The sequence below is a fragment of the Anopheles moucheti genome, chromosome 2 (assembly GCF_943734755.1).
Source record: "Anopheles moucheti chromosome 2, idAnoMoucSN_F20_07, whole genome shotgun sequence".
Classification (NCBI taxonomy): Eukaryota; Metazoa; Arthropoda; class Insecta; order Diptera; family Culicidae; genus Anopheles; species Anopheles moucheti.
In genome coordinates, this window is record NC_069140.1 from 60,523,563 (window position 1) to 60,541,629 (window position 18,067).

The 18,067-nt window shown below is 41.7% G+C and overlaps 1 protein-coding gene across 1 annotated transcript; it reads left to right on the top strand.

Annotated features, from left to right (window-relative positions):
* Nucleotides 1-15,597: 15,597 nt before the first annotated feature.
* LOC128296714 (uncharacterized) lies at nucleotides 15,598-17,485 on the top strand. The gene is made up of 2 exons (XM_053032192.1): nucleotides 15,598-16,338; nucleotides 17,480-17,485. Exons 1-2 carry the CDS (start codon nucleotides 15,598-15,600, stop codon nucleotides 17,483-17,485), a joined length of 747 nt encoding a protein of 248 aa, XP_052888152.1.
* The last annotated feature ends 582 nt before the right edge of the window (nucleotides 17,486-18,067 follow it).

The following is an 18,067-nucleotide window of genomic DNA, read 5'->3' on the forward strand; positions in this document are numbered from 1 at the left end:
GGTAGAACTACATAGCAAAGTACAAAGTTCGTATCGGATGGACGAAATTAGTTGAAATAGACAGTTTTTGCATGGTAACACATTCCTGGTAGAACTACATAGCAAAGTACAAAGTTCGTATCGGATGGACGAAATTAGTTGAAATAGACAGTTTTTGCATGGTAACACATTCCTGGTAGAACTACATAGCAAAGTACAAAGTTCGTATCGGATGGACGAAATTAGTTGAAATAGACAGTTTTTGCATGGTAACACATTCCTGGTAGAACTACATAGCAAAGTACAAAGTTCGTATCGGATGGACGAAATTAGTTGAAATAGACAGTTTTTGCATGGTAACACATTCCTGGTAGAACTACATAGCAAAGTACAAAGTTCGTATCGGATGGACGAAATTAGTTGAAATAGACAGTTTTTGCATGGTAACACACTCCTGGTAGAACTACATAGCAAAGTACAAAGTTCGTATCGGATGGACGAAATTAGTTGAAATAGACAGTTTTTGCATGGTAACACATTCCTGGTAGAACTACATAGCAAAGTACAAAGTTCGTATCGGATGGACGAAATTAGTTGAAATAGACAGTTTTTGCATGGTAACACACTCCTGGTAGAACTACATAGCAAAGTACAAAGTTCGTATCAGATGGACGATTTTAGTTGAAATAGACAGTTTTTGCATGGTAACACATTCCTGGTAGAACTACATAGCAAAGTACAAAGTTCGTATCGGATGGACGAAATTAGTTGAAATAGACAGTTTTTGCATGGTAACACATTCCTGGTAGAACTACATAGCAAAGTACAAAGTTCGTATCGGATGGACGAAATTAGTTGAAATAGACAGTTTTTGCATGGTAACACACTCCTGGTAGAACTACATAGCAAAGTGCAAAGTTCGTATCGGATGGACGAAATTAGTTGAAATAGACAGTTTTTGCATGGTAACACACTCCTGGTAGAACTACATAGCAAAGTACAAAGTTCGTATCGGATGGACGAAATTAGTTGAAATAGACAGTTTTTGCATGGTAACACATTCCTGGTGGAACTTCATAGCAAAGTACAAAGTTCGTATCGGATGGACAAAATTAGTTGAAATAGACAGTTTTTGCATGGTAACACATTCCTGGTAGAACTACATAGCAAAGTACAAAGTTCGTATCGGATGGACGAATTTAGTTGAAATAGACAGTTTTTGCATGGTAACACATTCCTGGTAGAACTACATAGCAAAGTACAAAGTTCGTATCGGATGGACTACATAGCAAACTACATATACGCATACACACTACATATACGCGTTACGCTTCCTACTAGTACGGTTGTGTCTCTCTACACTGCGTTTTTACGATCGATTTTCCCAGTGCTTTAAGCAGGTTTTGTGTAAAGCGTTATTCCAAATCATCGTGCGTTCCTCGCTTAAGCCCGAAGTCTGTCTAAAACGGCCTAAGTCGTGCTGTATCATCATTAATTTCTACATCGGTGATTTGTTTGCACTTCCCACTACAAAGTGCTAAACGTTGGCAATGGCTCCTCAGTGCAAATCCTGTGCTAAACCGATCACTGAAGATATAGAAGTTTACGTCTGTGGTGGTGTCTGCAAGGGATTGTTTCACTACCCATGCACGGGTCTACAGAGCCTCACTGTCAAGGAGCTTTCACGCCCAAATACACAGCTGTCTTGGTCCTGTTCATCATGCTCCGATATGAAACGTAATGGAACCGATCTCGCTTTCTTACTCAACGAGTTAAAATCGTTTGTGATGGACGAATTCAACAAGCGTTTGGAAACCGTCACTGCTTTGAAGGATTCGATGATGTGTGAGTTTGATAGTCGCATATCGTTGGCACTGGATTCGTTCAAGAAGGATGTCAACATCGCTGGATCCCACACTCACATGACACCGGTGCTCAACACTATCATCCATCCGTCGAATGCCGCTACTTACACCACCGATACACCTCGTCACGCACACTCGGCGCTAACGCAAGGCTACAACGCGCTTACTAACGCACCGAAACGCAGACTTGTCGATCGCTCCCCGCCGACTGATTCATCATCCGCCCCACTTCTTCACGGGACCGCTTCCACATCCAGCCTCGATTCTGTTATAAAAACGGTTCCCCTTGAGGAGCCCAGAACCTGGATTTATCTCACCCGAATCGCCCCTGAGGTCACCACAGAGGAGGTGACCGAAATGGTTATAAAGCTGATTGGAACCGAATCGGTCATCGTACATAAACTCATTGCTCGCGATCGTGATACGTCAACACTCTCCTTCATCTCATTCAAAGCAGGGGTTCCCGCTTCATTCCGGGACACCGCATTGTCAACAGAAACGTGGCCTAATGGTATCGTTTTTCGCGAATTCATCGATAACCGGACCCGCGCACAAAACGTCTGGCGACCAGCTCGGACCAATAATATTGATCCGGTAACTGTTCCTGTGGCACTTAGCACTCAGGTCTGCACCGATTCAGCGGATGCTCAGCTACCTCAACTCGAAGCGAACCGGCCCAGATCAGCCAGCCCTTTTGCGCTGCCTATACAAACGTTCAACCAGTAACCAGGTCAACAACCTCCTCCTCACGCATAATAATGAACACGTCACTTAATATTTACTATCAGAACACACGAGGCCTGCGCACGAAATCATCAGCACTGCGCGTAGCCACGGCCGATACTGATTTCGATGTGCTTTTGTTTACCGAAACCTGGCTCGATGGGTCGATCCCATCATCGCTTTTGTTCGATGACAACTATTTAGTAGTTCGCTGTGACCGCAATACTAACAATAGTTGCTACGCCCGTGGTGGTGGTGTACTCATCGCTTGTGCCTCATCATTATCCGCTCGTGTATGGCCTGTCACAGTCTCTCTCGAATTCGTCCTGGTATCGATACAGCTCTCACACTCAAAGCTCTTCATTGGCTGCATATACATCCCGCCAAACCGTTCAACCAATGAGGAAACTTTATCTCTTCTGACGGAGGAACTCATCAGAGCCAGCGAAAGATGTAACAACAATGACATGCTGCTTATCTTCGGAGATTTTAATCTTTCATCTTTATCGTGGCTACCACAAAGCTTCTCCACACCTCTCAGCACTACATCTTTCACGTACTATCAGACCAATTCATCATCGCAATCGATCAACGGGTTCCTCGATGGGCTTGCAGCGAATGATTTGTTCCAATTAAGTGGAATATGCAATATTTATAATCGTCAACTGGACTTAATAATTGCAATCCAACAGTCAGCGGAAGGCTGTTCCGTTATACTTCCTTCCAATGATCCGCTATTGCCGTTGGACAACCATCACCCGGCACTCGAGCTGTCTATATCCATACGTCCACCAGATTCATTGCCGCTGCGTGATTTCTCTCGTGAAACTAGTTTAAGATTTAATTTTAAGAAACTCGATGTGTATAAATTCCGTTCCTTTTTGTCTTCCGCAAATTGGAGTCCTTTCCACGATGCCTCTTCTCTGGATGACGCCCTTTCCACGTTTAATTCCATCATCACCTCATCCTTTCCCTACTGTTGTCCCATTATTAAGCCCCAACGTCATCCCCCATGGTCCGATAGAACTTGGCATTCCCTAAAAAGAGACCGAAAACGCGCTCTCCGCATTTTCCGTATTTCACGATTAGATCTCGATAAACGTATATTCAAATACGCTTCTACGGCATTTCGGATCTACAACAGAGCTCAGTACGGATCATTTATCGCCCGACTTCAGTCGCGTCTCTCTAGATATCCTGCTTCCATTTGGTCTTTTGTCAATTCCCGTCGTAAATCATCTTCTATCCCTCCTTCCATGTCCTTTGGACAATCCACTGCCTCATGTCCCGCTGATATATGTTCCCTGTTTGCAAACCATTTTTCGAGTGTCTACGCCGACCCCACTGTTGCCTCAGGTGCCGATTTGTCTGATGCGATCTCCGGTGCTCCGGCGGATATCATTGACATGTGCTTTATTGACTGCAATGGGGAGATCATATCTTCCGCGCTTAAACATATGAAATCGTCGAATGCGCCTGGTCCCGATGGAGTACCAATGTCTGTTCTTAAGTGTTGTAGTCAAGTCTTGATGCCCTTCTTAATGTCACTCTTCACGTGGTCAATCCGCGAGTCCTGTTTACCGTCCCTTTGGAAATCTTGTTGGTTGGTTCCCATTTTTAAAAAGGGTGACAGGACTCAAGTTACCAACTATAGAGGAATCTCCAAACAGTGTGCAATGTCTAAAGTCCTCGAGTTCATCGTTAATTCCCAACTGACCCCATGTGCTCGTAGTTATATGTCTCAAAATCAACACGGTTTCATGTCTAGAAGATCCGTTGTAACTAACCTGATGTCATTCGTTCCTCTTTTGTTTGAAAATATAGACGCTAAACGCCAAATCGATGTCATATATACAGATTTTAAGGCCGCGTTTGATCGTGTACCGCACAAAATTCTTATTAGTAAACTAAAAAAAATTGGCATCGGTGATCCACTTCTCGGATGGCTTGAATCTTTCCTTTCCGGGCGCTCATGTTGCGTCCAGCTTGGTGCTCATACCTCGAATCCTTTCCCATGTCCTTCTGGTGTGCCGCAAGGCAGTGTCCTAAGCCCTTTGTTGTTTTCTTTGTTTGTGAATGACCTCTATTCTGTTCTCCCTGCTGATTGTTTCCTCTTGTTTGCCGATGACCTTAAGTTGTTCCTACCTATTTCCTCCTCCATGGACTGTATATCGCTTCAATGTTACTTAAACTTATTTTCAAATTGGTGCTCTGTAAATGGCTTAACTTTATGTCTCCCTAAATGTAGTATTGTTTCATTTTGCCGCTCCTCCCAACCCATTAGTTCCATATATCATCTTATGGGTACTCCATTGGATCGGGTTTCATCTGTTAAAGACCTGGGTGTGTGGCTTGACCACAGGCTTAACTTTACTTTGCATTTCGACAAAGTAATCAGTAAGGCATATAGCTCCTTAGGTCTCCTTCGCCGCATTGGATCAGACTTTTCGGATCCTGTATGCTTGAAAACTCTGTATTGTAGTCTCGTCAGACCAATACTCGAGTTTGCCAGCATAGTGTGGTCGCCTTCCTCTCCTTCTTCCATCCTCAGATTCGAAAGAGTGCAAAAATCGTTTACACGCTTTGCATTCCGTAGAATTTTTGGCTCTGGTTTCCAGCTCCCTCCCTATCCTGAGCGTTGTAAGTTTCTTGGGCTTGAGTCCTTAGAAAATAGACGAACTCACGCTCAAGCCACGTTCATAGCCTCAATTCTCCTTCATGAAGTTGATGTCCCTGGTATCTTATCGTCTATGAGTTTATATGTTCCATCTCGTCGTCTCCGTTCCCGTCCTCCCCTTGCTATAGCGAAACGGCGTACTGAATTCGGAGCGAGTGATCCTCTTTTAACATGTATTCGTCTTTTCAATGGGTTTGCCACTTTCTTCGACTACGGTTCTCCTCTTTCTGTTTACCGAAACCATCTTCGGACTCATATTTCCTCTTTGTAACCATTTTCCTTTCCCATCCTGTCTAACGTTTGGTTTCTCCTTTTCCCCCTCCCCTTAATTCTAATTTAATTCTAAGCTTTTTTTTGTATATCCTTAAGGAAAACAGAAAAAAAAAATAAATTACAATAAATAAATTACAAATTACAAATATATAAAAAAGTCCAAAGTTCGTATCGGATGGACAAAATTAGTTGAAATAGACAGTTTTTGCATGGTAACACATTCCTGGTAGAACTACATAGCAAAGTACAAAGTTCGTATCGGATGGACGAAATTAGTTGAAATAGACAGTTTTTGCATGGTAACACATTCCTGGTAGAACTACATAGCAAAGTACAAAGTTCGTATCGGATGGACGAAATTAGTTGAAATAGACAGTTTTTGCATGGTAACACATTCCTGGTAGAACTACATAGCAAAGTACAAAGTTCGTATCGGATGGACGAAATTAGTTGAAATAGACAGTTTTTGCATGGTAACTCACTCCTGGTAGAACTGCATAGTAAAGTACAAAGTTCATATCGGATGGACGAAATTAGTTGAAATAGACAGTTTTTGCATGGTAACTCATTCCTGGTAGAACTACATAGCAAAGTACAAAGTTCGTATCGGATGGACAAAATTAGTTGAAATAGACAGTTTTTGCATGGTAACACATTCCTGGTAGAACTACATAGCAAAGTCCAAAGTTCGTATCGGATGGACGAAATTAGTTGAAATAGACAGTTTTTGCATGGTAACTCACTCCTGGTAGAACTGCATAGTAAAGTACAAAGTTCGTATCGGATGGACGAAATTAGTTGAAATAGACAGTTTTTGCATGGTAACTCATTCCTGGTAGAACTACATAGCAAAGTACAAAGTTCGTATCGGATGGACGAAATTAGTTGAAATAGACAGTTTTTGCATGGTAACTCACTCCTGGTAGAACTACATAGCAAAGTACAAAGTTCGTATCGGATGGACGAAATTAGTTGAAATAGACAGTTTTTGCATGGTAACACATTCCTGGTAGAACTACATAGCAAAGTACAAAGTTCGTATCGGATGGACGAAATTAGTTGAAATAGACAGTTTTTGCATGGTAACTCACTCCTGGTAGAACTACATAGCAAAGTCCAAAGTTCGTATCGGATGGACAAAATTAGTTGAAATAGACAGTTTTTGCATGGTAACACACTCCTGGTAGAACTGCATAGTAAAGTACAAAGTTCGTATCGGATGGACAAAATTAGTTGAAATAGACAGTTTTTGCATGGTAACACATTCCTGGTAGAACTACATAGCAAAGTACAAAGTTCGTATCGGATGGACGAAATTAGTTGAAATAGACAGTTTATGCATGGTAACACATTCCTGGTGGAACTTCATAGCAAAGTACAAAGTTCGTATCGGATGGACGAAATTAGTTGAAATAGACAGTTTTTGCATGGTAACACACTCCTGGTAGAACTGCATAGTAAAGTACAAAGTTCGTATCGGATGGACAAAATTAGTTGAAATAGACAGTTTTTGCATGGTAACACATTCCTGGTAGAACTACATAGCAAAGTACAAAGTTCGTATCGGATGGACGAAATTAGTTGAAATAGACAGTTTTTGCATGGTAACTCATTCCTGGTAGAACTACATAGCAAAGTCCAAAGTTCGTATCGGATGGACAAAATTAGTTGAAATAGACAGTTTTTGCATGGTAACTCACTCCTGGTAGAACTACATAGCAAAGTACAAAGTTCGTATCGGATGGACGAAATTAGTTGAAATAGACAGTTTTTGCATGGTAACTCACTCCTGGTAGAACTGCATAGTAAAGTACAAAGTTCGTATCGGATGGACAAAATTAGTTGAAATAGACAGTTTTTGCATGGTAACACATTCCTGGTAGAACTACATAGCAAAATACAAAGTTCGTATCGGATGGACAAAATTAGTTGAAATAGACAGTTTTTGCATGGTAACACATTCCTGGTAGAACTACATAGCAAAGTACAAAGTTCGTATCGGATGGACAAAATTAGTTGAAATAGACAGTTTTTGCATGGTAACACATTCCTGGTAGAACTACATAGCAAAATACAAAGTTCGTATCGGATGGACGAAATTAGTTGAAATAGACAGTTTTTGCATGGTAACACATTCCTGGTAGAACTACATAGCAAAATACAAAGTTCGTATCGGATGGACAAAATTAGTTGAAATAGACAGTTTTTGCATAGTAACACATTCCTGGTAGAACTACATAGCAAAGTACAAAGTTCGTATCGGATGGACAAAATTAGTTGAAATAGACAGTTTTTGCATGGTAACACATTCCTGGTATAACTACATAGCAAAATACAAAGTTCGTATCGGATGGACAAAATTAGTTGAAATAGACAGTTTTTGCATGGTAACACATTCCTGGTAGAACTACATAGCAAAATACAAAGTTCGTATCGGATGGACAAAATTAGTTGAAATAGACAGTTTTTGCATGGTAACACATTCCTGGTAGAACTACATAGCAAAATACAAAGTTCGTATCGGATGGACAAAATTAGTTGAAATAGACAGTTTTTGCATGGTAACACATTCCTGGTAGAACTACATAGCAAAATACAATGTTCGTATCGGATGGACAAAATTAGTTGAAATAGACAGTTTTTGCATGGTAATACATTCCTGGTAGAACTACATAGCAAAATACAAAGTTCGTATCGGATGGACAAAATTAGTTGAAATAGACAGTTTTTGCATGGTAACACATTCCTGGTATAACTACATAGCAAAGTACAAAGTTCGTATCGGATGGACGAAATTAGTTGAAATAGACAGTTTTTGCATGGTAACACATTCCTGGTAGAACTACATAGCAAAATACAAAGTTCGTATCGGATGGACAAAATTAGTTGAAATAGACAGTTTTTGCATGCTAACACATTCCTGGTAGAACTACATAGCAAACTACAAAGTTCGTATCGGATGGACAAAATTAGTTGAAATAGACAGTTTTTGCATGGTAACACATTCCTGGTAGAACTACATAGCAAAATACAAAGTTCGTATCGGATGGACGAAATTAGTTGAAATAGACAGTTTTTGCATGGTAACACATTCCTGGTAGAACTACATAGCAAAATACAAAGTTCGTATCGGATGGACAAAATTAGTTGAAATAGACAGTTTTTGCATGGTAACACATTCCTGGTAGAACTACATAGCAAAGTACAAAGTTCGTATCGGATGGACAAAATTAGTTGAAATAGACAGTTTTTGCATGGTAACACATTCCTGGTAGAACTACATAGCAAAATACAAAGTTCGTATCGGATGGACAAAATTAGTTGAAATAGACAGTTTTTGCATGGTAACACATTCCTGGTATAACTACATAGCAAAGTACAAAGTTCGTATCGGATGGACGAAATTAGTTGAAATAGACAGTTTTTGCATGGTAACACATTCCTGGTAGAACTACATAGCAAAATACAAAGTTCGTATCGGATGGACAAAATTAGTTGAAATAGACAGTTTTTGCATGCTAACACATTCCTGGTAGAACTACATAGCAAACTACAAAGTTCGTATCGGATGGACAAAATTAGTTGAAATAGACAGTTTTTGCATGGTAACACATTCCTGGTAGAACTACATAGCAAAATACAAAGTTCGTATCGGATGGACGAAATTAGTTGAAATAGACAGTTTTTGCATGGTAACACATTCCTGGTAGAACTACATAGCAAAATACAAAGTTCGTATCGGATGGACAAAATTAGTTGAAATAGACAGTTTTTGCATGGTAACACATTCCTGGTAGAACTACATAGCAAAGTACAAAGTTCGTATCGGATGGACAAAATTAGTTGAAATAGACAGTTTTTGCATGGTAACACATTCCTGGTAGAACTACATAGCAAAATACAAAGTTCGTATCGGATGGACAAAATTAGTTGAAATAGACAGTTTTTGCATGCTAACACATTCCTGGTAGAACTACATAGCAAAATACAAAGTTCGTATCGGATGGACAAAATTAGTTGAAATAGACAGTTTTTGCATGGTAACACATTCCTGGTAGAACTACATAGCAAAATACAAAGTTCGTATCGGATGGACGAAATTAGTTGAAATAGACAGTTTTTGCATGCTAACACATTCCTGGTAGAACTACATAGCAAAATACAAAGTTCGTATCGGATGGACGAAATTAGTTGAAATAGACAGTTTTTGCATGGTGATGAGAACGGATAAACTTAACTTGGTAAAATATCTGCGGTTGACTTCTTTATAAAAAAACACGATCCTGTGGTCCGCTTGGATGTAGTCACTCTTCTCTTTTTTTTATTCTTTTTTTTGCACGTTCGCTTGCTGTCACTACAGGAGTTGCTTGAAAAATATATCAGTGCTCCTACTTTCTTCTTTTCCTAATTCCGCATAGTTCAGTTAACGTTTTGCGTTAACATTCCGGCCACCTTGAAATAACGCATTTATTTCAACTCTTCAATCGGTAACAAAGCAATCCTTGAAACCGGCCGAGTAATGATCTTTCCGCGAGGTGTTCTTAATGATACTACTCTAACTATGTTATCTTTGCCAGGGTGAACGTCTGTTATAAGGCCAAGCGGCCATTGGGCTGGCGGGACATTATCTTCCTTGAGGATCACAACTCTTCCAACACTTATGTTGGTTGCTGGATGGCGCTTGTCGGTTGTGCGTGCTTGCAGTTGTTGTAGGTATTCTGCATACCACCTAGTCCAAATGGTTTGTAACATCTTCTGGGTTTGCCTCCAGTGAGTCAAACGGTTATCAGGAACTTTGGTGATGTCAGTTTCTGGAACCATTTGAAAGCTTGAACCTACTAGGAAGTGCCCAGGTGTTAACACTTCAATATCAGTTGTCTCCGTGGGAATCGGGATCAGAGGACGTGAATTGAGACACATTTCTATTTGAGAAGTGAGTGTCATAAAATCTTCGTACATCATGGTTGTTGTGCCAACTACCTTTAGCAGATGGTTCTTGAATGACTTGACTGCAGCCTCCCACAGTCCGCCGAATTGAGGTGCTCTTGGAGGAATGAATCGCCAAGTGATTTCATTTATAGAACACCAGTTGAATATACATTCTCTTGAGTAATCGTCTGTCTTTAACATTGCATATATTTCTCGCAACTGGTGTGCAGCTCCTTTAAATGCTGTACCATTATCCGAATGGAGTTCGATCACCTTACCCCGTCGAGAAATAAACCTTTTTAATGCTGCGATAAATGCTGCCGATGACAAATCGCTGACTACTTCAATATGGACAGCTCGAGTAGAGAAGCATACAAAAATAGCAATGTATACCTTGCGTGGATTGGAACGTCGTGTATTGAACTTCACTAAGAATGGACCACAATAGTCGACCCCAGATACTGCAAATGGTCTTGTAGGTTGCACACGGCTAGGTGGTAGGTCGGCTATTGGTTGGGTGATGAACGACGGTTTTTGTTTGAAACAAAGGATACATCGGTGATATACACTACGACTAAGATCTCTGCCTCCAAGAATCCAATATTTCTGGCGAAGTGTAGCTAGCATTAGTTGAGGTCCGGCATGCAAAAGCTTGATATGACAATCTCTTACTAACAGTACAGTAAGTGGATGCTTTGATGATAATATTATTGGATGCTTCGACTCCTCTGGCAAGTTGGCATGGCTTAACCTTCCACCGACACGAATAAGTCCATCATCACATACTTTAGGATTCACCCATCTTAATGGAGACGAACGTGGAATTGTTCGGTTTTTTTGTAGGGCAATTAGTTCTTCGGAGTACATCTGCTTCTGCTGCAGTAAGTATAAGCATCTTTCTGCAGCCTTTAGTTCTTCCGTTGTCACCCATGGCGAAAATAATGTCTTCGGAACATCAGCTTGTTTCTTATTCTGCATGAACCGATGTTGTAGATACATGATGAAACGACGATAGTAAACCACAGCACGACGAAGTTTAGTGTAGCTTGAATACCTTGCAAACAATCTTTCGCAGAACGAACTAGCTGTTGCTGTCATTGCAACAACTGTTGAATTGCGACATTCTTTGTTGACGACAAATGGATCAGTGAGCTCAGGGATTCCCTTTGGCCATGTATCATATGGTTGTGATAACCAAGATGGTCCTGACCACCAACGAGGGGAATTAATTAAACCGACTGGATCCATTCCTCTAGAGATGTCATCGGCTGGGTTGTCGATTCCTGGGACGTGATACCATTGACTGACGTCTGATGCTTCTAAAATCTCGGACGTTCGATTTGCTACGAATGGTTTCCATCTTGTAGGTGTTGCTTGGAGCCAGTGTAGCACAGTTGTTGAATCTGTCCATAACATAATCTTGGAGGGTTTGCATTGTATTGCTACTAACACCTTTGGTAAAAGACGGATACATAACAGCGCCGCGCATAGTTCCAAACGGGCAATTGTGTGTCGTGTTGAAATCGGAGCTACTTTAGACTTGGACACAAGTAAGTTTGAATGAATACCGGTGTTAGATATAAATCTTACATAACAACATGCCCCGTATGCTTTCTCTGATGCATCGCCAAAAAAATGTAGTTCGAATGCTGAGTTGTTTGCAGTAAAGATGAACCGCGGGATGGTCAATTTCTTTAGCAAGTGGATGTCATTATGAAAAGATTTCCATGCTATTTGGAGTTTTAAGGGTAACGGCTTGTCCCAACCATACTGTTTTCCCTGTTCATCTGTTACTAACCAAGCTTGCTGCATCATCAATTTAGCCTTACAGACAACAGGACCAACTAAACCCAATGGATCAAATATTTGGAAAACTGATGAAAGCAGGTTTCGCCTGGTTACCACAGCTGGTGGCGATGAGTTTATGCTTTTAAAGCTGAAAGCATCTTCTGTAGGATTCCATGTAACGCCAAGGGTGGTTATTGTGTTTTTTTGCTTGAAGATCATGACATTTATGCAAGGCTAAGTCTTCATTTGGAATGTTTTGGAGCACTAATGTGGAGTTCGAAGCCCATTTTTTTAAACTAAAACCATATTGTTTCAGTACTTTGGAGACGTCTTGTTGCAGAGCTATAGCTGATTGCTCGTCGTGGGAATTAGAAAGGAAATCATCTACATAAAAATGGGTTTGTATGGCATCAGCAACGATCGGCTGAGATTCGGTTATGTCTATTGCTATTTGTTTCAAAGAACGAGTTGCTAGAAACGGTGCCGAAGCAGTTCCATATGTAACCGTTTGTAATTCATAACATTGCAATCGCTGGTCTGAATTCGATCTCCAAAGGATGCGATGTAGCGGTTGATCATCAGGGTGAATCAGAACCTGACGGTACATCTTCTCTATATCCGCCGATAACGCAATGGCAAAGGTTCGGAAGCGTAAAATTATGGAGAATAAATCAGGTTGCACTATAGGTCCAACTATTAAAATGTCATTCAGCGAAAACCCTGAATCGGTCTGACATGAGGCATCGAATACAACACGTAATTTTGTAGTTGAACTCGACTCTTTTATCACCGGATGGTGTGGCAAGTAACAGTGCAGTGTTGAGTCGTTGGTAAGTTCCGGCATCAGTGTCATATGACCTAGCTGTTCGTATGTAGACATAAATTGTCGATACTGCTCATAGATGTTAGGCTTGCGTTGCAGGCGTCGTTCAGTATTGTAAAATCTGCGTTCAGCTATACTTCGAGATTCACCAAGCTTAACTTTGGAATTTGATGTTTTAGGTACTCTCACGACGAATCTGCCTTCTTCATTACGAGTAGTTGTCGTTTTGTACAGTTGCTCACACGGGTCAGCATCTTCGGAAAGTTTACTTGACGTGGCGACCGTATCCAGCTCCCAAAATCGACTAATTTCTTCTTTTAACGTATCAGGAAGCGTTGCAACATGAGATGACTGCCGATTGTCAACCGATTTTATAGGAACCGAACCTGTTATAGTCCAGCCAAATTTAGTATTAACTAACGATGGATGATTTGGATCGATATATCGTTTTCCCGGACAGTGGACTAACCAATATGCTTCGCAACCAAGAACGATGTCGATGGGGCCTGGTGTGTGGAATAATGGATCGGCTAATGGAATGTTGTCAATATTCCACTTGCAAGGATCAACTTGTACTATTGGTAATTCGACTGTTGGAGAATCGATAACTAGGAAACAGAGCTTCATGGAAAATTGCTGAGCTGATATTGCTCTGACGTTGACCTATTCCAGCAATGCATACGTCGGTGTTCTTCATAGTATTGGACAATCGTTTGGCTAAAGCAGTTGACATAAAATTACACATTGACCCGGAATCTAGTAATGCGCGCACTTGGTAGACTTTGCCTGAATCATCAATAACCTGAACTGATGCCGTCTGCAGTAAAACAGTCAAACTATTGGTACAGATGTGTGATGTTGCATCAACTTGATCTTTCGTTGGTTGTTCCACAGAATTCGCAACTACTTCCATATGGAGCAATGTGTGGTGGTTCCGTTGACACTTATAACATTTGTGTTTTGATTTACATTCCTTTGCAGAGTGTCCAGTTCTGAAGCAGTTGAAACATAGCTTATTGGTGTTGATGAGCTTACGTCGCTCACTAACATGCATAGATTTGAAAACATGACATTGGTAGAGTAGGTGTGATTCTTCACAAGCGTGGCAGCGATTGGACATAGAAGCTACATTAGTACTAGCCAGACTTCTTGTTTGCTTTGCGCCGGCCACCTTCGTGGTATTTGCTTTAGGAGAAGATAATGAGACTTGGGACGGTGCAGCTAGAATTTTGATTCTAATTTGCAAAAACTCAACGAGCTTGGAAAAGCTATCGGTGTTATCACTTGCAGAAAATAGTTCCCATGCCATGACGGTTTTAGCATCCAACTTATAGAGCAGCAGATTCGCAAGCGGTGTGTCCCAATGCTCGATGGGCTCCTTCAGTTTGCTAGCTCCTTCGGTGAGTCTAATGAAATCATCAGACACGCGACGTAATTCCTCTAAGGAATTGTCCTTCATTGGTGCTACGGAGTAAATAGCTTTAAAGTACTCACGCTTTAGGGCTCGAATGTTGTCATATCTCTCTAACAACGCCTTCCAGGTGGTGGAGTAATTTTCGGCAGCAATGTCGACATATTCAAATCGTTTCGCAACGTCACCCTTCAACGATGCTAGAAGATATTCTAGCTTCATGACATCCGGAATGTCGTTGGATGAAGCTACCATTGCAGTGAAACGATCCTTAAAGCTGAGCCATGAGGTGATCTTCCCGTCAAACGTTGGTAGACTTATTTTCGGTAACTTTAGGTGAGGTGAAGCAGCGACAGGGATGTTGGCGTTTACTTTTGCTTCAATCACAGTGCTGTTCAAATCTTGTTTGGATGATGTGAGGTGACCTTTTATGAAGCAATATCGATCGTACATATCATGTCTCTCTTTGAGCATGCGAACAATTTCTGCTTCATCTTCTTCGGCATTTTCAAGAGTCGTTTGCATCCTGTCGAACGTCTGCCAACAACTCTCGAGTAACTTCAATCGGTGTTCACATTGCGTAGATTGCTCACTGGTGTACGTTTCAATAAAACTTTCGAGGTTATGTATCTGCGACATAACGCGCATCATGTCCACCTTACTTGGTGGTGCTTTCTTCGGACCCATTGTTGGTTAGGTAAATTGACGCTTCGTTGATAAACAACACAGGATCGATGGATTAGTCCGCAGATCCGGTTCGAAGGACCAAAAATGATGAGAACGGATAAACTTAACTTGGTAAAATATCTGCGGTTGACTTCTTTATAAAAAAACACGATCCTGTGGTCTGCTTGGATGTGGTCACTCTTCCCTTTTTTTATTCTTTTTTTTTGCACGTTCGCTTGCTGTCACTACAGGAGTTGCTTGAAAAATATATCAGTGCTCGTACTTTCTTCTTTTCCTAATTCCGCATAGTTCAGATAACGTTTTGCGTTAACAATAATAAACCACCTCATTTGTTAACAACACAAAAGTGGCGACGAGAATTAAAGGAAATACATCTCAACAACGTTTTACGCCAGAAACAGTGACCGAGTTTTTACCAGCTTTACGTGCTTCATTGTGCTAAATGGAGAACGGGGAACCATCGCGGGGCGGCCATAGTGAACCGCAACAGAATGGCGTCCCCAATGCGGAAAGTAACTGGATTCAGGAGATTTTTCGGCAGCAGCAGATATCCTTACACCAGCAGCAAGAAGCATTTTTGCACCAGCAAGAGCAGTTAATAACCAAAGTGCTTGCGACTATGAATGTGCGGCAGCAATCAGGATCGGAGCAAATCATCGATGCGTTGGCGAATCATGTAAAAGAGTTCCGTTATAATCCGGATGAGCGTGTACTATTTGCCGGATGGTTTACTCGCTACGGCAGTTTGTTCGAAGAGGACGCGAAGCAGCTGGACGAAGCCGCTCGTGTGCGACTGTTGTTGCGGAAGCTTGGGATCGTGGAACATGAGAGATACGTCTCACACATACTGCCATCGAAGCCGAGTGATTTTGATTTTGCGGCGACTGTTGACAAGCTGAAGAAGCTTTTTGCTTCACCGAGCTCTGAGATGGAAAGGCGTTATAAATGCCTTAATCTTGTGAAAACGAAGCTGGAGGATTTTGTAGCATACTCGTGTCGTGTAAATAAGGCTGTAGTTGAATCGGAGCTTGGCGGTTTATCAGAAGAGGAGCTGAAATGTTTATTGTTTGTGTGCGGACTAAAGGAGGAATGTTATGCTGATGTGCGTACTCGACTGTTAAGCCGATTGGAGGACAAACGAGTGACTAACCTTAGTCAAATGACTGACGAATGCAAGAGATTGGTTAGCATTAAACACGATACGGCAATGATTAGTGTTCAGGACAAAACAGTCAGTGTTGTCCGTGGTGAGCAGAGGCACAAAGCATATCCCAGAATACATAAGAACGCCGGGCAAGAAAAGAAAACCGATTCAACGCTTAAGTGTTGGTTGTGTGGCGAAGGGCATCATGCCAGGAAATGTCCACACAATAGCCACAGATGCCGTCAATGTCGTCAGTACGGGCATATGGACGGATTTTGTAGTTCCGCGCTTAGATGGTCCAACGGTCGGAGGCAAAAGAGCATCAGAACTGTTTGGGTTAACAGGATATCTGATTTTAAACGTGGACAAGTGAAGGTTATGTTAGACGGGATGCATACTCGGATGATGATTGATTCGGGTGCCGACATAACCATAATATCCGACAAGCATTGGCTGCAGATGGGAAAACCTGCATTGACACAACCTGTAGTAAAAGCCAAAACAGCATCCGGAGATCCTCTACACATATTGGGCGAGTTCCAGTGTATGCTAAGCATAGGGCAGCAGTGTAAGCCGAGCGTGATTCGCGTAGTGAAAGGCGATTTAATGCTGTTAGGTGCGGATGTAATGGACGTTTTTGGTTTGTGGGATGTGCCGTTATCATCAATTTGCAGGCGTATAGAAATCGGCGATGTGAGCAGTGCGGCTCTTTGCCATTCTTATCCTAAGCTATTTGCTGATAGGCTCGGGCGATGTGTGAAAACGCAGGTTCAACTCCAGCTGAAGGATGAAGCTATTCCTGTGTTCCGGCCCAAGCGACCAATTGCATACGCGATGTTACAGGCTGTAAATGAAGAGCTTCAACGCTTAGAGGAACGAGGAATAATCGCACGTGTGGAGCATTCAGAGTGGGCAGCTCCCATCGTGGTTGTACGAAAAGCGAACGGAAGTATAAGGATCTGCGGTGACTATTCCACAGGCCTTAAAAATGCGCTGATGGCGCATCAATATCCGTTACCTCTTCCAGAAGATATATTTGCTAGCTTGAGCAACTGTACGGTATTCAGCCAGCTTGACCTCTCCGATGCATTTCTTCAAGTAGAGGTGGATGAAAAGTGTCGTGAGCTTTTAACCGTAAATACCCATCGCGGGTTATTCAAATATAACCGATTACCACCAGGTGTAAAAGCTGCGCCGGGAGCGTTCCAGCAATTGATGGACACAATGGTGGCTGGTTTGGTTGGAGTAGCGGTCTACCTAGACGATATTGTTGTAGGAGGAAAGGATATGGCAGATCATGATAAGAATCTTCATGCAGTATTACAGAAAATTCAAGAGTACGGGTTCACTCTGCGAGCAGAAAAATGCAGTTTTCGCAAGTCCCAGATTAAATATTTGGGTCATTTGCTTGACGCTAAAGGATTGCGTCCAGACCCGGAGAAGATCAGTGCCATTATCAAGCTGCAACCACCAACTGACGTCTCGGGAGTGCGATCATTTCTCGGGGCGATAAATTATTATGGAAAATTTGTGCATAACATGCGGATGTTACGGCAGCCTCTGGATGAGCTGCTGAAGGAAGAAAGATTATTCAAATGGACTCCGCAGTGCCAGCATGCTTTTGAGCAATTTAAGAAGATTTTGTCGTCTGATCTCTTGCTGACACATTATGATCCGCGGCTCGACATCATAGTTTCAGCGGATGCTTCATCGATAGGCATCGGTGCTACCATATCACATAGGATGCCAGATGGGAATCTGAAGGTAG

Bases quoted from the DNA above. Each gene is read 5' to 3' on its own strand.
- LOC128296714 (XM_053032192.1), top strand. From the start codon at position 15,598: ATGGAGAACGGGGAACCATCGCGGGGCGGCCATAGTGAACCGCAACAG.